Source organism: Watersipora subatra, chromosome 7, assembly GCF_963576615.1.
Source record: "Watersipora subatra chromosome 7, tzWatSuba1.1, whole genome shotgun sequence".
NCBI lineage: Eukaryota > Metazoa > Bryozoa > Gymnolaemata > Cheilostomatida > Watersiporidae > Watersipora > Watersipora subatra.
The window spans coordinates 37,748,813-37,776,246 of record NC_088714.1 but is presented as its reverse complement, the minus strand read 5'-3'; the positions used below and the strand labels follow the sequence as shown (position 1 = coordinate 37,776,246).

General features: G+C 36.0%; 1 protein-coding gene across 1 annotated transcript in view; it reads right to left on the bottom strand.

Annotated features, from left to right (window-relative positions):
* The window catches only part of LOC137399269 (large ribosomal subunit protein mL66-like), a 32,119-nt gene extending 4,746 nt beyond the window's left edge, over positions 1–27,373 (bottom strand). Inside the window, exons 1-4 of the mRNA XM_068085307.1 lie at positions 27,077–27,373; positions 7,150–7,184; positions 6,922–7,020; positions 3,689–3,812 (exon numbers count right to left, since the gene is read on the bottom strand). Of these exons, the coding sequence (XP_067941408.1) occupies positions 3,689–3,812; positions 6,922–7,020; positions 7,150–7,184; positions 27,077–27,242 (424 nt within the window). The 5' untranslated portion in view covers positions 27,243–27,373. The remainder of the gene's footprint in view (positions 1–3,688; positions 3,813–6,921; positions 7,021–7,149; positions 7,185–27,076) is intronic.
* Positions 27,374–27,434: the final 61 nt, after the last annotated feature.

Genomic DNA, 27,434 nt, shown 5'->3' with positions numbered 1-27,434 from the left:
AGATATGATGATAATGACCTGTAATATATACAGGAGTATTAACATCCAACACCATAGTAGTAGATGTATGTATATAGATATGATGATAATGACCTGTAATATATGCAGGAGTATTAACATCCAACACCATAGTAGTAGATGAATGTATATAGATATGATGATAATGACCTGTAATATATGCAGGAGTATTAACATCCAACACCATAGTAGTAGATGAATGTATATAGATATGATGATAATGACCTGTAATATATGCAGGAGTATTAACATCTAACACCATAGTAGTAGATGTATGTATATAGATATGATGATAATGATAAAGATCTGTAATATATGCAGGAGTATTAACATCCAACACCATAGTAGTAGATGAATGTATATAGATATGATGATAATGATAAAGATCTGTAATATATGCAGGAGTATTAACATCCAACACCATAGTAGTAGATGAATGTATATAGATAAGATGATAATAATAAAGATCTGTAATATATGCAGAAGTATTAACATCCAACACCATAGTAGTAGATGAATGTATATAGATATGATGATAATAATAAAGATCTGTAATATATGCAGGAGTATTAACATCCAACACCATAGTAGTAGATGAATGTACATAGATATGATGATAATGATAAAGATCTGTAATATATGCAGGAGTATTAACATCCAACACCATAGTAGTAGATGAATGTATATAGATATGATGATAATGATAAAGATCTGTAATATATGCAGGAGTATTAACATCCAACACCATAGTAGTAGATGAATGTATATAGATAAGATGATAATGATAAAGATCTGTAATATATGCAGGAGTATTAACATCCAACACCATAGTAGTAGATGTATGTATATAGATATGATGATAATGATAAAGATCTGTAATATATGCAGGAGTATTAACATCCAACACCATAGTAGTAGATGAATGTATATAGATATGATGATAATGATAAAGATCTGTAATATATGCAGGAGTATTAACATCCAACACCATAGTAGTAGATGAATGTATATAGATAAGATGATAATGATAAAGATCTGTAATATATGCAGGAGTATTAACATCCAACACCATAGTAGTAGATGAATGTATATAGATATGATGATAATGATAAAGATCTGTAATATATGCAGGAGTATTAACATCCAACACCATAGTAGTAGATGAATGTATATAGATAAGATGATAATGATAAAGATCTGTAATATATGCAGGAGTATTAACATCCAACACCATAGTAGTAGATGAATGTATATAGATATGATGATAATGATGAAGATCTGTAATATATGCAGGAGTATTAACATCCAACACCATAGTAGTAGATGAATGTATATAGATATGATGATAATGATAAAGATCTGTAATATATGCAGGAGTATTAACATCCAACACCATAGTAGTAGATGTATGTATATAGATATGATGATAATGATAAAGATCTGTAATATATGCAGGAGTATTAACATCCAACACCATAGTAGTAGATGAATGTATATAGATATGATGATAATGATAAAGATCTGTAATATATGCAGGAGTATTAACATCCAACACCATAGCAGTAGATGAATGTATATAGATATGATGATAATGATAAAGATCTGTAATATATGCAGGAGTATTAACATCCAACACCATAGCAGTAGATGAATGTATATAGATATGATGATAATGATAAAGATCTGTAATATATGCAGGAGTATTAACATCCAACACCATAGTAGTAGATGAATGTATATAGATAAGATGATAATGATAAAGATCTGTAATATATGCAGGAGTATTAACATCCAACACCATAGTAGTAGATGTATGTATATAGATATGATGATAATGATAAAGATCTGTAATATATGCAGGAGTATTAACATCCAACACCATAGTAGTAGATGTATGTATATAGATATGATGATAATGACCTGTAATATATGCAGGAGTATTAACATCCAACACCATAGTAGTAGATGAATGTATATAGATATGATGATAATGATAAAGATCTGTAATATATGCAGGAGTATTAACATCCAACACCATAGCAGTAGATGAATGTATATAGATATGATGATAATGATAAAGATCTGTAACATATGCAGGAGTATTAACATCCAACACCATAGTAGTAGATGAATGTATATAGATATGATGATAATGATAAAGACCTGTAATATATGCAGGAGTATTAACATCCAACACCATAGTAGTAGATGAATGTATATAGATATGATGATAATGATAAAGATCTGTAATATATGCAGGAGTATTAACATCCAACACCATAGCTGTAGATGAATGTATATAGATATGATGATAATGATAAAGATCTGTAATATATGCAGGAGTATTAACATCCAACACCATAGTAGTAGATGAATGTATATAAATATGATGATAATGATAAAGATCTGTAATATATGCAGGAGTATTAACATCCAACACCATAGCAGTAGATGAATGTATATAGATATGATGATAATGATAAAGACCTGTAATATATGCAGGAGTATTAACATCCAACACCATAGTAGTAGATGAATGTATATAGATATGATGATAATGATAAAGATCTGTAATATATACAGGAGTATTAACATCCAACACCATAGTAGTAGATGAATGTATATAGATATGATGATAATGATAAAGATCTGTAATATATGCAGGAGTATTAACATCTAACACCATAGCAGTAGATGAATGTATATAGATATGATGATAATGATAAAGATCTGTAATATATGCAGGAGTATTAACATCCAACACCATAGTAGTAGATGAATGTATATAGATATGATGATAATGATAAAGATCTGTAATATATGCAGGAGTATTAACATCCAACACCATAGCAGTAGATGAATGTATATAGATATGATGATAATGATAAAGATCTGTAATATATGCAGGAGTATTAACATCCAACACCATAGCAGTAGATGAATGTATATAGATATGATGATAATGATAAAGATCTGTAACATATGCAGGAGTATTAACATCCAACACCATAGTAGTAGATGAATGTATATAGATATGATGATAATGATAAAGATCTGTAATATATGCAGGAGTATTAACATCCAACACCATAGCAGTAGATGAATGTATATAGATATGATGATAATGATAAAGATCTGTAATATATGCAGGAGTATTAACATCCAACACCATAGTAGTAGATGAATGTATATAGATATGATGATAATGATAAAGATCTGTAATATATGCAGGAGTATTAAAATCCAACACCATAGCAGTAGATGAATGTATATAGATATGATGATAATGATAAAGATCTGTAATATATACAGGAGTATTAACATCCAACACCATAGCAGTAGATGAATGTATATAGATATGATGATAATAATAACGATCTGTAGTATATGCAGCAGTATTAACATCGAACAACATAGCAGTAAATGAATGCATAGAACAAATAGCATATATTTGATGTGATGCAAACATGAGTACTATATCGTGGCTTACACAAAAGTACACTATGGCTCAAGGCAAAGCTAGGAAAACACGATTTCAATTTGAAATCATTTCATTGCATGAAGCTTACTGTGAGAAACTGATGATTGCGAGGAGCCAGGGAAAAGCAAGCAGTGCAAAGAGTGACTGCATATGCTAACCACCTGCTAAAGGTTCCCGAGGTGACCATACCTGCATTGTGAGCCTTGTGCACGAGCACGTCCATGTGCCGCTGTTGTTTAGCACATAAACCTGTGTAGATTCTGGGCAATAGAATTCCATCTTTTCTCATAAACTGCTTTAAGATTAAGACATCCTACAAGTTTCAAAACAAACAGAAAGCATTACACAAAATGCTACAGATTATGTGTACATTTACTAGCAGCGACCTACTTATCTAAGTGGTGTGACAGCGTTGCCTGCATGCTATCAACAAAAGTCAATTCCTACCACATGTGAAAGCATTTAAAGTGATTATAAATTTTTTCATGTACAAAATAGGCTTAATAATGGTATTTTATTACAATGAAATGTCAAAATCATCAGTTGATTATTTGGTGATCAGACTACGGGGCCGTCCAACTTCTCCATGTACATAATTATGAATGTCGCAGTTTGGGATGAACAGTGGCAAGTATGAAGCCAAAATCTATGATATCATGCTTAACTTTATGTCATATGCTGCAAGGCACTTGTCATTATGCATTCAAGAACATTGAGCCATAGCTTTCTTATATGATAACAAATGTTGTTTGGTTCACCATGAGTACAATGTACCTGCAATGACCTCAGCTACAAAACATTAAGATCCACTATTGTCAATCTAATAAACTGTGGCTTCGCATTATAGCATACATACATATATTATAACATACATGTATGTATTACAGTATACATGCATGTATTACAGCATACATGTACGTATTATAGCATATATGCATGTGTTATAGCATAGACAAATGTATCACACCATCCATGCATGTATGTATAATCAGATTCCAGAATTTACATGTATAAGCATTTACAGTTTCTTGCTTATCCCCATTCAAGAAAGTTTGATATAATTGATACTGAGTGAGACTGATATAATTGATACTGAGTGAGGTTGATATAATTGGTACTGAGTGAGACTGATATAATTGATACTGAGTGACACTGATATAATTGATACTGAGTGAGGTTGATATAATTGGTACTGAGTGAGACTGATATAATTGATACTGAGTGAGACTGATATAATTGATACTGAGTGAGACTGATATAATTGGTACTGAGTGAGACTGATATAATTGATACTCAGTGAGGTTGATATAATTGGTACTGAGTGAAGTTGATATAATTGATACTGAGTGAGATTGATATAATTGGTACTGAGTGAGACTGATATAATTGATACTGAGTGAGGTTGATATAATTGATACTGAGTGAGACTGATATAATTGATACTGAGTGAGACTGATATAATTGATACTGAGTGAAGTTGATATAATTGGTACTGAGTGAAGTTGATATAATTGGTACTGAGTGAGACTGATATAATTGATACTGAGTGAGACTGATATAATTGATACTGAGTGAGACTGATATAATTGATACTGAATGAGACTGATATAATTGATACTGAGTGAGGTTGATATAATTGATACTGAGCGAGGTTGATATAATTGATACTGAATGAGACTGATATAATTGATACTGAGTGAGGTTGATATAATTGGTACTGAGTCAAGTTGATATAATTGATACTGAGTGAGACTGATATAATTGATACTGAGTGAGGTTGATATAATTGATACTGAGTGAGATTGATATAAATGATACTGAGTGAGACTGATATAATTGATACTGAGTGAGACTGATATAATTGATACTGAGCGAGGTTGATATAATTGATACTGAATGAGACTGATATAATTGATACTGAGTGAGGTTGATATAATTGGTACTGAGTCAAGTTGATATAATTGATACTGAGTGAGACTGATATAATTGATACTGAGTGAGGTTGATATAATTGATACTGAGTGAGATTGATATAAATGATACTGAGTGAGACTGATATAATTGATACTGAGTGAGACTGATATAATTGATACTGAGTGAGGTTGATATAATTGGTACTGAGTGAGACTGATATAATTGATACTGAGTGAGGTTGATATAATTGATACTGAGTGAGGTTGATATAATTGATACTGAGTGAGACTGATATAATTTATACTGAGTGAGACTGATATAAATGATACCGGGTGAGACTGATATAATTGATACTGAGCGAGGTTGATATAATTGATACTGAATGAGACTGATATAATTGATACTGAGTGAGGTTGATATAATTGGTACTGAGTGAAGTTGATATAATTGATACCGAGTGAGACTGATATAATTGATACTGAGTGAGGTTGATATAATTGATACTGAGTGAGATTGATATAAATGATACTGAGTGAGACTGATATAATTGATACTGAGTGAGACTGATATAATTGATACTGAGTGAGATTGATATAATTGGTACTGAGTGAGACTGATATAATTGATACTGAGTGAGGTTGATATAATTGATACTGAGTGAGGTTGATATAATTGATACTGAGTGAGACTGATATAATTGATACTGAGTGAGACTGATATAATTGATACTGAGTGAGACTGATATAAATGATACTGAGTGAGATTGATATAATTGATACTGAGTGAGATTGATATAATTGGTACTGAGTGAGACTGATATAATTGATACTGAGTGAGGTTGATATAATTGATACTGAGTGAGGTTGATATAATTGATACTGAGTGAGACTGATATAATTGATACTGAGTGAGACTGATATAAATGATACCGGGTGAGACTGATATAATTGATACTGAGTGAGACTGATATAATTGATACTGAGTGAGACTGATATAATTGATACTGGCTAACCTGTGGTGCGTATCAACTTGTGGTGAAATGATTAAGGCAATTTCTTTTATATTTCATGAGATTTCTGTTGAACCAACCATACTGTACAATAACATTAAAATTTAATAATAATGCTATATGGGACTAAATGAAACCTATACACATTACATATCTACATATATAAATCTCAACGTTTGTCTGTCCGTACTTTCTTCTGTCCAGTTATGACGATAGATTTTTAAGAATGAGATATCCGCTGCGAACTGGGTTTGAACTCACAACCTCAAGTCCTGCGAACATCTATTTATCCAATACACTACACTGTCCAACTCGCTATACCACGGAATAAATTTGGCACATACTTGGAATACATGGCAATTTTTCATGGCTTCACGTTAGACTCTGCAGCTAGCATTATGCGTAAAGCCAAACCAGAAGAAACACGCATAAAATGAAGTGACGAAAAATGCGTAAAATCGTATAGCCAAAATCATTAAATCATATATAATACACTTACTGTATATTCTACATTTATAGCTAAAGAACACAGGGGACATGCACCCTTCTCCATGTCAATGACATGTCGTGTGTAGGGCTCTGTGTATCGACCTTCAATCTAAAATTAAAAGTTAGGCTTGCATGCCACATGTGGAAGCATAGAAATTGAATAGTTCAAAGCTAATGGCATGGACAGTGCCGACATTTTTAAAGGCCAAAAGCATTTATTAAGATACTTATAACTTACGGTGATAGTTCCATCTTCACGCTCACTTCTTCTAACTACAAATGTGTGTATATAAATATAAGAGCAAACAACTACGTAGTATGCCTTATATCAAAGGGTATAATAACACGATTCCAGGTCTCCAGAAAGCCGACATTAGTCTTGAATTTCATCCTTTAAGGTACGGAACAATGCATAAATACAAATATTTCAAATTTTAAAGAAAATGTACCTCTAAAAGGAACGTTAGATTTTAAACGGATAAATTTTTCAAAGGACATACATTTTCAAAGGTACATGTATATATACTGCCCAAGTAAATCGTTACCAAAAGGACAAGTACAGTAAGCGCCCCTACAGCATACATAATTTACGTTAGAGAGATTTTGTGTTATAAGAACAGTAAAATACAAGTGAATTACCTACTCCATTTCAAAAAAATTTTAACTCACTCCTTTGGGCATGCAAAAATGAACAACTTGACTTAACTTGGTCAATTTGTCGGCTGTATCGTAACTGCAGCATTATTGGTTCGCATCGACAACTTTTCTCATTTTTCTGATCAAGCTCTTTGGTTTTATAGACGGTGCTTCCGGTAATTTTACAATATGTTGCACACATCTTCGACATTCATTTACAACGATTGGTCTATATTACGATTGGTCTATATTACGATTGGTCTATATTTTCTAAACAGCAAAGTCTATTCTGCAAAGTAACACTAATAACAAATACCTTATACACCTACAATAAAACAAAACAACCATTTTATTGCAAAAGAAAGCGGTACCGCCTATTCGTTGTCTATTTGTATCCAAAGGTCAAGGTTAAGATAAAAGAGAACTGGCGGCGATACTCCAACTCGTGACTTTCAGACTGATAGACCAGGGATGTAACACCTGCACCAATCGACTGCTTTTGTATTTATGAATAATCGTGCAGATACCCTGTTCTGTATTTTCCCGACACCTCTGATGATTCATCACAACAAAATAGGATGTCACGAAAGTTATATACATGTAATAGATAAGTTATATGCATGTAATAGATAAGTTATATACATGTATTAGATAAGTTATATACATGTAATAGATAAGTTATATGCATGTAATAGATAAGTTATATACATGTAATAGATAAGTTATATACATGTAATAGATGAGTTATATACATGTATTAGATGAGCTATATACATGTAATAGATAAGTTATATGCATGTAATAGATAAGTTATATACATGTAATAGATAAGTTATATACATGTAATAAATAAGTTATATACATGTATTAGATAAGTTATTTGCATGTATTAGATGAGTTATATACATGTAATAGATAAGTTATATACATGTAATAGATGAGTTATATACATGTAATAGATAAGTTATATGCATATACTAGATAAGTTATATACACATAATAGATAAGTTATATACATGTAATAGATAAGTTATATACATGTAATAAATAAGTTATATACATGTATTAGATAAGTTATTTGCATGTATTAGATGAGTTATATACATGTAATAGATAAGTTATATACATGTAATAGATGAGTTATATACATGTAATAGATAAGTTATATGCATATACTAGATAAGTTATATACACATAATAGATAAGTTATATGCATGTAATAGATAAGTTATATACATGTAATAGATAAGTTATATGCATGTAATAGATAAGTTATATACATGTATTAGATGAGTTATATACATGTAATAGATAAGTTATATGCATGTGATAGATAAGTTATATACATGTAATAGATAAGTTATATACATGTAATAAATAAGTTATATACATGTATTAGATAAGTTATTTGCATGTATTAGATGAGTTATATACATGTAATAGATAAGTTATATACATGTAATAGATGAGTTATATACATGTAATAGATAAGTTATATGCATATACTAGATAAGTTATATACACATAATAGATAAGTTATATGCATGTAATAGATAAGTTATATACATGTAATAGATAATTCATATACATATAATAGATAAGTTATATGCATGTAATAGAAAAGTTATATACATGTACTAGATAGGTTATACACATGTAATAGATAAGTTATATACATGTAATAGATAATTCATATACATATAATATATAAGTTATATGCATGTAATAGATAAGTTATATACATGTAATAGATAAGTTATATACATGTATTAGATAAGTTATATACATGTAATAGATAATTCATATACATATAATATATAAGTTATATGCATTTAATAGATAAGTTATAGCCTATACATGTACTAGATAAGTTATATACATGTAATAGATGAGTTGTATACATGTACTAGATAGGTTATATACATGTACTAGCTAAGTTATATACATGTAATAGATAAGTTATATACATGCAATAGATGAGTTATATACATGTAATAGATGATTTACATTCATGTAATAGATGAGTTATATACATGTAATAGATAAGTTATATGCATGTAATAGATAAGTTATATACATGTAATAGAGAAGTTATATACATGTACTAGATAAGTTATATACATGTAGCCTCATGATACTCATGTAGTTTTTCTTTTGCAAGTGCGGCAAGGTAGGTTACCATTCAAACCAATTTTGAGAATAGGTTATATGGGAAAACGTTATATAGAAGCTTTTAAGTAGCACGAAGCAAAAACTTCACATAAATTATTTAAGTTATTTGAAATTAACATTATAGGAGGTATACATTATAGGAGCGTCTACTGTACTTGAATAAAGTCAAGATAGAATGATGATTATACATATATATGAACATATATATATATATATGTTCCACACAGTGTGGAACATATATATATATATACTAGCGGTACCACCTGGCGTTGCCCAGGTAATAAGTCTTTGGACAGAAATTTGATTTGTATTTAACATATAACAACGTTTCCCATTCTCACTTCCCAAACTACATATCATGAGAGAAGTGTTTTGTGTAGTTGAAATAAATTAAGAAAAAAATAAAAACAACTGTAAAGGTTTTAAAACTTTGTCAAACAACTGTACATTTCGAGCTAGTAGCCTGGCATATTGCCAATGGAAAATTCCACTAAGCTAGTTAATAAGGCTAGGCTTCCAATGACATACTCCATGATTTTGTGTCTGCATTGTTGTCCAGCTCCGCTGTTCTAATAATAGCTATAGCCGGAAAACCAACAGACATACTTTGAGAAATATATATGTACAGTCAAACATGGATAACTCGCCCACGGATAGCTCGAACTCATGCTTAATTCGAACGGTTTCTTTGGTCCGTTCCCACGTAATGATAAATTGCTATAGATAACTCGAACTCAACACTGTTAATTCGAACTGTTTTTTTGCCCAACGGCTACCGAAACGGTTGTTATCGCTTTAGAAAATCACTTTATTCCAAGCCATAGATGTAAACCTCATATTTTCGTAATTCATAAGCGTCGTTATTACCACCATCGGCAAAATATTTTTGTCAACGACTTTTCTAAAGGTTTGGTGAAATTTGATTTATACTGCTACACGATGAATAGCACAGACTAACCGGGTCACGCGCGCAAGAATTTTCGCCACGCACATACAAAACAAAAACAGCATGTTGTTTTTGTTTTGTATGTGCGTGGCGAAAATTCTTGAGTGCGTGACCCGGCTAGCCCGTGATGAATAGTTTTCTGACGTTGATTCCGTGTTGAATCAACGTCGGAATGTTGAATGTTTGAAACTTCTTAAAAAATTGTTGTAATTACGTTTGTAATTGTAATACGTTGTCTTAGCTAAAAAAAACTATTCATCGATAGACCTACACACAGAATATGTGTACATTCAATAAGTATCTATTCAAAAAGCGTGAGTGATATAGAATGTACCGTAAAACCTCGTAAAACTTCTAATTGAACTGCCTCGGAGTGTTGCTCTTAACGAATCCCAGGTAAAGTAAGGCAATCTTTGCATAAACTTCAAGAAAAAACGGCAAAATTGATCGTGGGTAATTCCCCAAAAGAAAAAAAATGTCTTTTCTTTTGAGCATTTCAACATCGATCAAGTTTTGCCAATGTCAATCCGAAAAACGTCCTGGCAATAACATCACCTCAAACAACAAACCAATCTCAAGTGATAGAAAAATCTCTATACTTTTTCATAAAAACGTTTTAAACTTTACATTAGAAGCATTTAATTTGAAACAAGCCATTTGTGCTTTTGATTTATATTATAGTTTGCATATGTACATGTATCTACTAATAAATAAGTAAATATATGGACTTGTGACAGTGCTCTGATAACTTGAACGCTCTGATAATTCGAACACTTTTGCTCGGTCCCCTGAAATTCGAGTTATCCATGTTTGACTGTATGTGTCAGTGTGCTTATTAAGCGTCAAACTAATAAAGACACCAAAATGCTGTTTGCCGAAAATATTTTCCCTATGCCTGAAAGAGGCACGACGATCGATTTCTCTCAGTTCAGCGAGTCTCGTGTGTGCAACGATAATATTTTTCCTTTAAAACTAGTAGCAAAGTTGGAGTTGCGATCCCTCCAAATAAAAGGTCAGTGGTCAGAAAACTTTCTTCAAACTGCTAACAAAACTCCACTTTATTACAAAAACAAAATCGTTCAGGCTTTCTTGCCAAATCAGGTTGATAAAGGTTTTAAACAGGTCCGCTAAAAGTTATAGTGAAAGCAAAAACAGAAAATGATAAGTGATCAAATTATAGTGATAAAAAATTAAAATTCAGTAAAATAGTTTAAAATACACACTACAATTTAGTTTTAAGTGTGTGTGTTTAGCACTGTTGGGTAATTGGCCAATTTGGCGGACCAATTAGAATACCAAATACTGGAAAATATCATAACCAAATACCAAATAAAATACCAAATACTTGAAAATCTCAGAGCCAAATACCAAATAAAATATCGAATACTCACAATTTTGTAAATCAAATACCAAATCAAAACCTGTCATACGTAAAAACTTATGACAGTAGCTATGAGCATTTAATGAAACACTAAATGCCTGTAGCTTTATGTTCAGACAGTTCCTTTTTTTTGCAGTATGGTTTTGGTTTATGCCTTGTTTATATAACCATCATATTATTTGTAAATATTGGTTTTCTACTGTTCTCATGGTTAAGTTACTTGTGTTATTTTTTCCTCTAGTAGGTTATTGCTAGCTCATTTGAATAGCTAAACGCTATTTCATAACGGTGTGTCTGGGAGTTTGAGCAGTCGTAAAAAAGAAATACATGATCACATTCTTATTTAACTGTCACAAGCTATCTCGGCAGTAGGAGACCAAACGGCATAACATCTGTAAAAGTATCAGACCTTGTGAAGAGTTATGAAGACAACCAGCGCAGTGGAGATTTTAATGAACAGTGTGATAAACTAGAGCTGGTGACAAAGCTACAAAAAATCACTGATCTGGTATATCTCACGCCACTTTTTTTGTCTAGGACCCGCCTTTGCTGTGTATAAGCAACTGTCAGATAGCATGAAGAAGAACCTCGAGTTGCTCAAAAAAAGCGATGTCTTTAGCATTTTGCGAAAGCAGTTACAGTGCACATGAGCAGCTACATAAGAGGTCATTGGGAGAAGGAGAGACATGTATTTGGCTGACTTACGACATTTGACTGCACTCAGAGGACAACGATGCAGCCCCTATAATGCAGTGTGCATTTATGGCGGGATATAAATTGCCATAGGATATATCCACCCAATTGAAATTGATCGCTGCAGTTGGAGATCTCCCGCTTAGTGATTTGGTTGGTAAAGGTGGGATGATGTTAACGACAAGGGCAGATGATACGCTAACCTGTGCTGTAGGACAATTCAGAATAAGAAAATGTTATACCTGCTCGTGGCCACAGCATTTGGCTAATCAGTGCCCTGCTGGCAAAAATGTCGTACATGGCAGTCAAAACCGGACCAGGCGCAATTTACAGTATTATAAGTACCAGAGGTTTGGACATGTCAAGGCTCAATGTCTGCAGGAAAATCACATTGGGGAAGTGTCAGCACCGGATACTCCCCCAGCCTCTAAGCAAATCGGTGTTACCCATTATTACCATTCCAATTAATGGAGTGAGAGTAAAGGTTTTAGTTGGCAGTGGATGTGAGCAGTCAGTTAGGCCTACCTTGCAGAAGTTAGTGGATCAGATAGGCTTGCACAAATATGGGCCATAGCGTCAAGTCATTATGCTAAATGGATGCATGGCAACTTGTAAAGGTGAAACCTCTGTAGAAGATGTGAGTAATGAGCAAAATGTAAAGTTGAAATGTTTGATAGCCCTCTCAGCTAGTAGCCAATTGCTCTGTAATACTGGGAATGGACAGGGTTTCCAAACTTGGAGGTGTGATAACTGATGCATGCAGTGAAATAGAATTTGCTGGAGGAATGAATACCAGGTGTGGAAGTGCCACTGTAAAAATGTCTGAGTATGCTGTGCAAGAAGACTATCGTCTTGAGTATGATAAGAAAGTACAACAGTGGATAGGTGATGGGTGGTTACAAATGCATAATGAGAAACAGCATGGAGCAGTGACTGGAGTTATTCCGCTTATGGCTGCATCACAGCCTATTATTAGCAATTATAGTAAGGAACTACATGTCCATATCAGTAGCGCTCCTGGTGCAGATACAACAGTATGTCAAAATAAAGTGCATAAATGGCACACGTGGGGAGACAAAGCAAGTAAATTGGATCTAAAAAAGGCCTACCTTTAACTATATGTACGGAAATGTTTGCAAAAATTTCTGGCTGTGTGTTACCATGGTAAGCTTTACGTTATGACAAGGATATGATTTGGACTTGTGGTTGCACCGAAAATTATGTCCAAAATACTTTCTATGGTGCTCTCAATAGACTATGCTATAGCTACAGGTACGGATCATTATATAGATGACATTTTTGTAAACGAACAGATAGTCTCTGCGGATGTTGTCTGAAAGTACTTGTTGAAGTTTGGCTTGGTGACCAAGGATCCTGTGCTAATACCGGATGCCGGAGTATTGGGCCTATGAGTATACAAAGGCAGTGATGGAGTGCATAGTTGGCATAGAGATGGTGAAATACCTTACCTTAGTAATAATGGTCGGACAGTTACTAGGAGGGAGTTACATTAGACTTGTGGGAAGCTAATCGGGCGGTTTCCTGTGGCTGGCTGGCCTCGTGTAGCGTGTAGTTTTCTGAAGCGAATGTTACAGGTGTGAGTGGAATGATGCTATACTAGACAGAGCAGTGGCTATGCTCAAAGAAATGCTGGAAAAAGTGCAACTTCCTTTCCAGCTTGTGGGTGATGGCAAGTGGAAGACAAGAGCACTGGCACTGTGTGGTGTGATATCGCACACAGTGACATCACTTGTGCGGTATCACATCATCAGTAGTGATGGATTATGAAACATGTAGAAGGATTGATCCAGTTCCTATTAATTGGGAAAAAGGGTCGTTGGATGTTGCCAAGTTGTGAAAAAAACTTGCAGTAGACATTACTCACTACTAAGGTGTACCATATCTTAGCGTTATAGACTGTGGTCCAAGCCGATTTGTCATGTGCATGCGGCTATAAAATGAAACAGCACAAGCAGTGTCTCGGCAGCTACTACAAGTTTTCCAGGAGAGAGGGTCAGCAGTTGAGCTGTTTATAGACAATGGGCCTTGCTTCATAAGCAGTAAGCTAAAGGATATTCTGGCTCAATGGGACATTCAACAGGTATTTAGTTGCGCATAGAAAGCCTCCCGTAACGGACTGGTTAATCGATGTCATCATACAATAAAGCGTATGGCGTGAAAGCAGTGTTCGAAATAGGGGGTACGAAGGGGTACGGCGTACCCCTAAGAAGAATTAGTGGGGGTACTCTCTGGGGGGCGTACCCTCTCATATAAGGTTGCTCATATCTTATTAAATGCGGTAAAATCGGAATGAAGTGAAATATTCACCCAACTTTTTTCCCCGAACTTATATTAGCCCGAGTTCATTACACCAAAAACAGTGCGCGTTTCCGAGACGAGAGACCGATCTCGGAAACGAAGAAATAAAAGAGGACGATCTTTGATTTCTCCAGTTAGTTTTCCGCTATTATAGCGGGACAACTAAATTATTTTGTTAAAAGCCTGAGAAACAAGCAGTTTTTTGTCCACCGACACAATCGACGGGCCCTTGTGTCGGCCGCTCTGTGGAATCCTCGAATAATCATTGCTTGGATTCGTTTTTTGTGTTTTTCATGGTAGTTTTGAATAAATTCTTGCTTATTTTACTAGTTCCTTCATTGTTTCTTTCAATTCATGATGAAACGGCATGGGCCAATAGATAACTTCTTCAAAGGTGAGTAAGAATTAGTGACTATCATGAATTTAGAGTCTGTATTTAAGAAAATAGTGAGTGACTGAGCTTATCATATAATAATATTCATGATGGCTTGGGTATGGGACTGTATTGTGTCTGGGGTCTGTGTGGACTGTCCATAGGGTTTCTTGACTCACTGACATCACAATCTTGAGTCTCCGTAGTTATAGAGCACCCAGGTTGTGCAGCTAAGCCCACTTTTAAGTTCTTACTGGACACAACACAGGGTCAGTGAGTGTCTGTCTCACCAACTACTTAAACTTGTATTGTATCTGGTTCGCTCACTTCGCTGTAATACCATAAAAGAAAAGTTTTGGCTCAACTTGAGTCACTAGCTTAGTACAAAGGGTCAATTATGATCATGAAAAAATTGTTGGCCAGTCACCTCTTGTATGTTGCATGTCCAGACCTTTTACTATACTAATATGATTTTTATTTCATCATTGTCAAAAGCTTATTTATTTAATTATTTATTATCGTAAAAAGGACCAGCAGCCCTGCTGAAGCACATGCTGGATCTAGTAATTCACAAAGTGGTAAGTAAGTGCTATTGCTTCTGCGCAGGTTTGAGTTATCATAAGGGAACAACACAAAGTGGGTAGGCACCATGCTATGCACATACATGCACAATAGGCTTTTCAATTCTTTAGTCACAGGTTGTTACATTACCATTGTTTTTAAAACCTTGTTTTAGAATCGACATATAATGCAGCGGTTGAGAGTTTAACCAGTGATGAATCCGACTCTGTTGTAACAACATCTGTTGTTAGCAACATCCCACATGTAGATGGTAGGATGCTTGCCATGGGCACCTGGGGAATCCAAATATAAACTACGCATCACCCACCAACACAGGACGGGGGCTGTGTTGGTGGTTGATGCGTAGTTTATATTGGGATTCCCCAGGTGCCCATGGTGCTTGCCAACGTGATAGCGAAGTCCTTTATTGGAAAGATTTCGAAGTTTTTTTTAATTCAAATGTGCTATACAATGTATTCTTATTGTAGTATCTAATATGAATGATGAGGCTGAGAAGTCAGCAGAATCAAATCTCAGCGAGGCCATAGTGATTGGTGAGTCGACCAATTTAATTTTGGCTGCTTATTGGAATTTAAAACTGTAGGTCACTGTAGGTATACATGTTATTTCACATGTTGTCCCAAAACAATCTCATTTAATTCTTTTCGTTAGATGGTGAAGAACAAAATGATGTGATCTCAAGTATCAGCAATGTGGATGGTGAGTTGCAAACACGATATCTGTGATTAGATAGAAAAATAATGCACTGCTCAAAAACAAATATAAATATTTATTAATTTCTCTATTCAATTCAAAGGAACCTAAGAATACCTTCTCTGGTGTAAGTATATCTGAGCTAACAAATGTGTAGCTAGCATTAATATAGCATAACCAATCTGTTTTCTCAGCTTGTAACAGTCTGTGGCGTCAATGTCTTCTTTCTTCTAATACTCCTTTCCTGATATATCATTATTGGTGTGATGGGCAATTTTTTGATTTATGATTTGTACTTTCTATGGGTTATCCCCTCAATGTGGTGTGTGAAAAATTCCTTCTTTAAAATCTAAACTTCACTTATTGGTAGGAATGGTGGTGCAAACTGTGAGTGGCTGAATGCTAAGATTAGTTTGTTGAATATTTTAGTGTCATATGTTTTTTTGTATTCCCACGACCAAACAAGAGTGAAACGATTGATTGGGAGAATTATGATAAATGCACATGTGCACACAACTCCCGAAAAATTATCCGTTAACGGCCGTCACCAAACCTTTGCAACGAAATCCTATCAACAAATTTAACTATTTTTCAGTGAAGTCGTTTAAGTACAATAATGATACAAAACGCATATAAACCTATTTAAATATGTTACCAAGCCTTTGAAAGATTACCGCAAATTCCTAAAACTAACCCATCTGATCGGATTAGACATAAATAGACAGATTTATTAGGACGAAAATCATCACAAAACGCTTGAAAAGCTTCATTTAATAAAAGTTAAGACCGGAAATTGAAACGCCGAGCGACAGAGAATAGAACGATAAAGTCTTGCCACAAATCGCCACAAAACGCTTGAACAGCTTGGTTTATTAATAGTTTCGACCGACCTACGAAACGCCAATAAAGCCGTGCGACAGATAGTAGAACTGTTTACTGTGTACTGTTTGAGGCGTAGACCGATTTACAGGTACAAAAATGTGGTACACGGTTTATCAGCTTACGTTGTTGTCCAATTACCAAAGGTTTTTCAAATTATCTAGAACGTCAGCCAGATTTTTTTACATCTTATCTACAAGGTAAAGCGTTACTACAACGCCATTTTATGACAAGAATATTTCTTTATTTCACTCCAGTTTGCATAAAACTTCCAGACGCGTAAATGCTAACGCTTGCTTTCTGTTACATATCGCTGTCAAAACCATTCTACATTCACAACACAACCAACTTTCAAACTGTATATTACACATCAGCTTGCCGTTTAACTTTTAATATTGCATTTCAGAGATATAATAAACATATTTCTTTATTGTTGGCATTGTTGTTGTTAGTTAAATTACGTACAGTAGGTTAGGTCTACAGCTTGAATTAATATTTATTTTATTATTGTAAAACATAAGTTTGAGATAGTTAAATATTTATTTTATTAATATTTATTTCTGTTACATATCGTTGTCAAAACTGTTCTGCATTCAACACAACCAACTTTCAAACTGTATATTACAATATATTTTACTTGTAATATTGCATTTCAGAGATATAATAAACATATTTCATTATTGCTGTTGTTAGTTTAATTACTTACAGTAGTTTAGGTCTACAGCTTGAATTAATATTTATTTTAACCAACAACCAACTTTCAAATTGTATATTACACGGCAGCTTGCCATTTACTTTTAATATTGCATTTCAATATAATAAGAGATATAATAAACATATTTCATTATTGCTGTTGTTATTTAAATTACGTACAGTAGTTTAGGTCTACAGCTTGAATTAATATTTATTTTATTATTGTAAAACATAAGTTTGAGATAGTTAATTATTTATTTTATTAATATTTATTTCTGTTACATTTCTGTTATTTCTGTTGCGCCTTTTTAGAGTCGTGCTCCCTCAAATTTATTTTATATCATCTCAAACAAGTCTCATTTACATTATACTCTGTCAATTCCTGCTGAGAACTACTTTTTCAACAACCAACAGTACCCTTTCTTTTTTCCATTATTACTTTGGTCGTGGGCTGTATGACAGTGGAATTTCTAGTATATTTAGATTGGCCTGATGTCTGGCGAAGGAATCCAAAAACATTACGAGATGTGAAGAGCAAGTATCCATGGATCATCGCAAAAATAACCATGTAGGTTGATTTTGGTGCCAGAAGGCCCCCGTTCCTATGATGAACCGGACTAAAGGAATGAACCCATCAGCAGAGTGGATCGAGATTAAGGTCGGCTTTGAGCCATTAGACTGTGGTGCTGCCAACTTTAAACAACAGTGCACCACTAAGTTGTCCATGCTTAGAGGTAAGATAGCCAAACATTTAGCCTCAGAGGCACATAAATCATCAGAGGCAGTATTTAAAGCTAAGAAGAGCGACAGTGTCACTCAGCAGATGCTGGCAAATAACTCCGCCAAACACCAGACCTCAAAAGAAAAAGTATTTCGTGTAGCCTATAACATTGCAAAAATGAATAGACCATACAGTGACCTGTTTGATCATATTATATGTTACCAGCAGAATGGGATTGATATGGGCGGTATCCTCCATAGTGACAAATCATGTGCAAGTATGATTTCGAGTATTTCTTCAGATATGAGAGGGGCATTGGTTGGTCATATTATTCTGAACCAATCAAAGATTTCAGTAATGATTGATAAAAGCAGTACAGTGAGCAATGAGGAGGGACTTGTTATCCATCTCAGGGCATGTGTTGATGACATTCAAACCACTTTATTTTTAGATTTGGTAAATTTGAAGACTGCTGATGCTAAATCTATTGTAGATTGCTTGATACAAACGCTTGGCAACCACGGGTTTGACCACTCATATCTGAAGCACCACCTTATCTGCTTTGCCTCAGATGGTGCTTCAGTTATGACTGGTCCAACTTCTGGGGTTGGACGTCTACTGTTAGACCGATTCCCAGACATCATTTTATGGCATTGCTCTAACCATAAATTAGAGCTTGCTGTTGGTGATGCAACTCATGCAAGATATTTGTAACCAGCTTGTATTCTTTATATAGCCAGTCTCCCAAGATGCAGGAGGAAGTGAAGCAGTGTGCTAAATCTTTAGACAGCCAGTTTAGGAAGATAGGCAAGCTTCTAGATACAAGGTGGTGTGCACTAGTGCTGGGCACGAGTACTTCTAGGTCAACGGGTTTAGACCCGCCCCCTTCTGTTCGAGTTTTTCGAGTATCGGGTAGCTAGTAGTGCTAGGCTCAGGTATTTCTTTGCCTACGGGTTTTTCGGGTATCGGGTTTATTGATATGGATTTTATGTTTAAATTTTTTAAACAGATATATCTTCAAATTTACAAAGCAATTATATTTCTTTTCAATTTATTTATCATTTTTCATAGTTTTTATTGACTGACATTCGTACTCGCAGCGTTAACAGGCGGATTGTTAAACAGTCAAGATAGTCTGGGGCTACAGGACATTTTCGTGTCAACAGGTGGCAGAAGATAGGGTCTATGGTAGCTTAATACTTAAGCAAGTTCTATGGACCTCTCTGACTTTTTGTAGATGGTGCTCCAAATATCATAAAAAACTTTACATTATCGGCTTTTTCCGTTAGTAAGGCTTGTTAGCTTAGTAAAACTTAGTTATAATGAATTATGTAATCCATAATAGCTAGTTGTGGTAATCAATTTAAACAGAGTTATTAAATTTTCACTGCTACTACCAACGCTGATAGCTGTTTTTAACAAGGCGATAGCGGAAACAGACTAAGGACCTATGTGTTATCGGTGATAGCGAACACGCGCCGTATTAAAAATGGCATAGATTTGTTTACGAAGCCGATTTGGCTAATTGCGCAAATAAAACGTGATGTAAGTATTTCTTCTCACCTTTTAATGACAAGTAATCACTGCTTGACTACAATATTTCTAGTAGGCATAGTAAATAAGGTATGATACATTTTATTTTATTTATTAAATTAAAGACTCGTTAAACTCCATTGTCATGCCTCCTTAGCAAAAATGACACAGAGATGCCCTGTGGTTCCAGACTAAGAGCGCAGGGTGCAATAGACCGAGTTTTTGTTAACACTACCCGACGGATCCGTATACCAAAACCCGAACTTGAAAGTCAAAACCCGAACCCGAAGGACCGGAATACCCGTAATCTCTATTACCCGATACTCGAGAGAAGATAAACCCGCGAGTTCAACGAGTATTACTACCCGTGCCCAGCACTAGTGTGCACCTTCTCTGAGGACAGCAAAAGCAATATATGTATCCTTTGAAAGTCTTGTTGCAAACTTCAAGTCCCACCCAAATGATACTAAGTTTCAAGGATTTGTTGCAACTCTAACAAGCCAAAACTTCATCATCAATCTAGGCATTATGTTAAATGCACTGGAAGAGTTTTCTAGGCTTTCCTTACTTTTGCAGAACAGGGATGTTTCATTGGTAACTGCTAATTCTTTGATTGACAAACAATCAAAGCAATGAGAGGATACATAGACGTGCCAGGTAAGTATCAATCTGAGGCCCTGGTGTCCTGTGAGTCTGGAGAGTTCAAGGGAGTGGTACTATCAAACAAGAGGGTTGTCTTCATACATGCAAGTAGGTTTTTTCAGTCACTGGCAAACTCTCTTAGTTCCCGCTTGTTTACAGTGAGCTCAAGGAAAGGTGAAAAGGCTGCCAATAGCCAAAAGCATCGTGATGAGTATTTTGAGCTCCTCTCTCAAGTGTCACTCCTAGACCCATTTTTATGGCCAGCCAATTATGAAGATGTGCCCAGGTTAGGAGAGGTAAATATTGAACGTCTTTGTGATAGGTTCAGAGTTGATGTGGATGTGAAAGAACAGATCATCAATGGCTTTAGACTGTACAAGGCTATGGGGGTAAGACCTCTAATACATCATTGAAAAATTTGCAGAACATGGTCAAGTGTATCCCAGTAAGCACAGCCGAGTGTGAACGCGGGTTTAGTCTTATGAATACCATCATCACATCTAAAAGGAATAGACTAAACATCAAGCAAGTTTCAGGCCTCATGTCTGTCAATATTGTTGGTCCTCCCATTCATCTTTTTCAATCCAACTAAGTATGTGAAAACTGGGTGAAAAGAGGTCACCATGCAGCCAGTGACACTAAGTCAGTGAAAAAGAAAAAGCCAGATAGTAGTGACAACTACTATGCACATGCTTATGCTTTGTTATAGGTGATAGCTTGCTATGTAAGCTAGTCGTTTCCTTAAATAGATGATAGCTCACTGTAGGGTTGTCATTTTCATTACAGAGATAGTAGGTTGCAATCGTCTTGGAACTTGAACATATGCATATTGTACTGCTTTCATTCAATAGATGATAGCTTGCTATGGGGTAGCTCACAGTATACCTTCCTCATCATTCTTGCTCCGACTGTTTATTATTTCAGGTAAGTTTCCCATATCAATCCCATTCTGCTGTTTTGACCTTGTTTTGCATTATTTGTCAGCATGTGAATGTTGATGGTCATACGATACTCTGTTCATGTATTAAAACATGTCTTGTTGTTGTTGTTTTTTCATCCAGGTTATGTATGTAAAGTAAACATTTTTAATACACGCATGCTGTAGAAAGTTATGTTTTAAGTTATGGAAAACAGCATCATTTAGGGGCATTCATGCTAAAAAAATTTCCCGGGGGGAGGGGGGTACCCTGGACCCCCTTTACCGAGAGGGCGCATCACCCCTCTTGTACTCACCCCACGAGCAGGGCCGTTGGCCCTGGACACCACCGTCTTAGCATGACAGAGTACCCCCAAGAATCTCTCTTCACTTCAGACACTGTGAAAGCATGGTGTTTTGTTGTAATAACATGCCTAATAGTGACCACATTGTACCAGCAAATATGTTGCATGGATATGATGTGCGCCTGCCAAAATTGTCACCTGCTAATGACAATAGCAGATATGTAGGCAAAAACCCATATACTGTAGATGACAGTCACTGTGTATGTCAAACCAGTGAATGCCAGATGTATGACAGAGTGGCAAAAAGGGCTAGTGACTGACATATTGTCCAACAAAGTACTAAAAATTGATGGAACAAATTGACTCATTAGTATGTGCGTTTATCAAGCAACAATGGAAGTGTCGATAGTAAGAAATGAACTGACAGCACTATGCATGCAAAAGATCTAGAATTAGACTGCTTGCCTCTTAACGTAGTCAAGCTACAAGAGAATGTTAAAAATGGTTCGAGTGCCAATAATGTGTCAACTGTACAAATGACACTAAAGGTGACAATGACATGAACGAGAGGCCAATTCGTGATCGAAATCCGTCGCCATACTTTGCAGATTTTTATCGTGCATTGATGTGACAATTTCATGTTTGTAAATATTGAGGTTAGACAGAGCCTTGCTCGTGTTGTATTACGGGATTTGTTAGGCTCAGGCTATATTGGTGTCTAAGCTCAAGGCAGTACAGGTGGTCTTCGTAATTACGGTGAGTGCATAAAGCTGGATAAAGCTAGTGGGTAAAGCTAGTAGATTAGCTAGTGTAAGGCAGTATGGGGGAGGATATAAGGAAGTGTAACGAAAGACAGAGGCTCTTCTTCATTTTCACATCAGTACATGTGAGTACATTGATTTATACAACATGGCGCAGTTGACAAAATTCTGATTTTTTTTTCTTTTTGTGTTATTATTAGTGAACATTTTTCTGGTTACGGGGTTAAGTTTAAACGGTTGATTAGACCCTTTCACGGGCGTGCAGGTGAGGTGACGTGAGGTAGGGTGGTATTGTGAGGTGTTGTAGCGGTGAAGCATCAGTGTTGGTGAGGTGTAAATATTTATTACCTGTTCGGAGGTGACAATTACATTAAACTTATACGAGTGGGGTAGAGTGAATTGGTGGCGAGAGATATATTGTGTTGAGTGGGGATGGAGAGTGGTTTTCCGAAGCTGGTGTTCGGTGAGCACGGTGATGGTTCGTGGGAGAGATTTATAGAGGAGATGAATTTAAGTATAGAGAGTGCTGTCGAGAGGAGAGGTTATGTAAATGATGAAGATGGCAATAGAGTACCTATTATGAGAGGCAGAGCTAGGTTAGTGCCACTATTGAGAGCTATTGGGCACAGTGGTAGAGAAGTATTGAGAGGTGCAGGATTTAACGTAGATGGTGTAAATTCTACTTATGAAGGGGCAGTGGAGGTTTTGCAGGATTATTATGGTAAACAAGAGAGTATGTTCGTAAAGGGGCATAAGTTTCGGATGGCTAAGCAGGCACTTGGAGAAAGTGATAGAGAATATTTACAACGGGTAGAGAGTTTGAGCAGATATGCAGAGGTGGCTAACAATAATAGGGTAAGGTTTGCCCTTATAGTGGCGGTTGAGAGATAGAGAAGTAAGCAGAGATTTAATGAAGAATGCCAATCTTACTTGGGCGTTATTGCATGAGGCATTGAGGGCTCGTGAAATGGCCAACAACTCTGATAGATTTCTGAGAAATGAGGGTAGAAGTACTGATTTTAAAAGTGAGGTTAAGAGAGAAGTAGCAAAGGTATCAGAGTTTGATAGCCGAGCGCAGTACAGGAGTAATGATAGAGATAGAAGCTATGATTCAGTGGGTAGATCTTCCCCTAGAGGTAGCCCTAGAAGTAGTAGAGGGTATTATGGTAGTGAGGAGCATGATACTAGTAGATATGGGACAAGAGGCCGGGAGTATAACAAGGACAGTGGCAGTAGGAAGTATAGAGACAATAGCAGGGAAAGGTATGTCTCTAGACATGGAGAAAACAGTAGATAGAGTAGAGATAGAGTTTGCTATAATTGCAGAGGTAGTGGCCATGAGATGCGGAGTTGTCCCCACATTAAATGTTTTTCTTGTGGACGGCGAGGACATGTATCACGTTATTGTAGGGATAAGGGAGGAGATGTAGGTTACGATAGACGAGGTAGGAGCAGGAGGTCAGGAGGTAGCCGTGATAGTAGCTATGAGCGATATGGTAGCAGGGATATTAGTAGGGAGAGGTACAGGGGCCGAGAAAGCCCCTGCGAGACGAGAGACAAGTTGAGTAGATACAGGGACAATAGTATAGATAGGCTTGAGGGGGACCGGTACAAGGAGAGCCACGAGGCAAGTCGGTATGATGAAAGGTACCGGGATAATAGTAAGAGCAGAAGTGTTAGATTCTCTGGTTCGAGGGATAAATATGATGATGACAGTTGACTAAGCCAAAGAATTGTGCAGTATTTAGAAGTTAATGGAGTAAATGTAGAGTTTACGTTTGATACTGGGGCTGAGGTGTCAATAGTAACCGAAGCAACAGCCAATAAGTTGAACCTACGGTTAAAGAAACCGTCGACAGTTTTAGAAACTGCTGATGGTAGTGAGTTAAAAGTGGTAGGAAGTGTAATAGTTCATTTGGAAAGTAAAAACAGGCATATGTAGGCTGAAGTTCATGTGGTGAAAGGATTGAGAACAAACTTTTTGGGGATAACTGAGTTGAAGCTGCTAAAACTATTTGCTGTTGTAAACGCGTTATGCAAAAGTAAGTTTGAGCCTGTTAAGGAGTGTAGAAGTATTAAGCCAGTTAAGCCGTTGTCGTCGAGAATCGTTATTGCTGGGTCAAGTTATGTTTCAGATGATGTTGAGTTGCAAAACCTGACAAATAAGTCTGACAGAGAGAGCGAAGTTAAGAAAGGTCACACAGGTCAAGATTGGTGGACTTGTGAAACCAAGGGAGTCAAGAGTAGCGAATACGTAGGAATTGGTAGTCAACGGGGGACAGCCCAAGGCACCAGAGATGTGCAAGTGTCTATGGGGTGTGATAGAGAACACAGTCACGATGAGGTAAGGTGCGGAGAAAGTAGCTGAACTTGTGTCTGTAATGGAAAAGGTTTGCTCTTTTTAGCCGAGGTATCCAGCAATGGAATGTTAGACAGAGAAGGTCATGAGAAAAAGGTAGCAGAGATTGAAAGAGAGGAAAGGGAGGTGCGGAGGAAGTCGAAGGAGAAATTGGCTAAGCTGAAAGCCAAACGGGAGGCAGCAGTCGTGGAGTTGGAAAATGTCAAGGCATTCAGGGTAGTGGTGCAGGAGTTAGCCAAGGTTCAGAGGAGAATTGCTGGTAGCAGACCTGCACTGGTTGCAGGTGAGGTCGAACTAGATAGGTCTGGGCTTATGCCAACTCCCAGATCTGTGGTGCCATCCCCTGTGCAGCCGGTTACGGCTCAGGTGGAGACCTTCCACAGGAAGCCTGTCAAGCCTGCCTCTTACTGGGGAGAGTGAGGTAAAGACGGAAGAGACGGAGATGAGGTTGAGGAGTCATTACTGACCCAACCAGGAAGTAGTGTTGGAGATGTTGGTGGAAGTAGTGTTGGTAGTGACAGTGGTCACAGTAAAAGTATTGGTAGCGGCGGAGGTCAGGGTGATGGAAAAGCCAGTGCAGACTGGCAATGGAGCTGGCAGTAGCGCTAAGAGTACTTTAGACAGTGGCACAGGGTCAGACAAGCCAGAGGCATAGCCTATGGAGACTGCCCTAACGGAGTCAGGTAACGAGCAACACAAGTAAGGTAAGTTACTATGTCTGCTTGTTGGTAGTGATGGAGTGGCCCAAAACAAAAAGAAAGGGCATGTTGTATTAAGGGATTTGTTAGGCTCAGGCTATATTGGTGTCTAATCTCAAGGCAGTACAGGTGGTCTTGGTAATTACGGTGAGTGCATAAAGCTGGATAAAGCTAGTGGGTAAAGCTAGTATATTAGCTAGTGTAAGGCAGTATGGGGGAGGTTATGAGGAAGTGTAAGGAAAGACAGAGGCTCTTCATCTTCACATCAGTACATGTGAGTACATTGATTTATACAACATCTATACAGCATTTATACAAGATCTTGCAAATTAGGTGATGTGGCTCTGATTTATGCATTGTTTATAAAAAAAATTCATTATATTATTTGTAAATACAAGTACAAGTTTTCTACTATTTTCATGGTCAAGTTAGCCTACTTGTTTTATTTTTGCCTCTAGTAAGTTATTCCTAGCTCGTTTGAATAACTGGACGTTATGGGATAACGGTGTGTCTGAGAGCTTGAGCAGTAATGAAAAATAAATATATGATCGCATTCTTATTCAACTGTCACATACAGTGACGGGTTTTATTTTGGGCGTGGCTTCATAATTTATTGCGCCTAGTTTCAGAGCCCGTAGAGTAAATGTACGTACTTATGTTTATTTCTTATAGAGTTTGCAAAAAATGTATCCGGTTACACTAGTAGTAAAATTAATGATTTATGAGGCAGTCACTTATTGACGGGTCATCTGTAAGATTTACAAAGTGGAATCCAAGACACATATTGGATATCGACTAGCAACAAACAGATACCCTAGCAAATAATAACCTTTGAACCAATTAGGCAGTGTAAACAAACTTACTTAGTTTAGCGGTTTTTTCCTTAGGTGGTCGAACTTTTATATCATTGATTGATGGCTTATCGTTGGGAATTATTACCGATTTCGAAGCATGCGCTCGATGTGTGATGATAGCATAGAGAGGTCTAACACTTCGCATAAGTTTTGTACTGGAAGCTAGAAAGGCCATCGTAAATACCAAATAATTATCTTGCCAAAATCAATAATGGACTTGTAACAACAACTCAAAACACCTTTACTATGTTTCTATGAAAATATTTTTTAATATTAAAAAGGATATAATGGACACGGGCGCAATTATTGCTCTGAGCTGATCTCTAAAGCTGAAAGAATGTTCGTCCGTCGATAAATAAACCGGCTT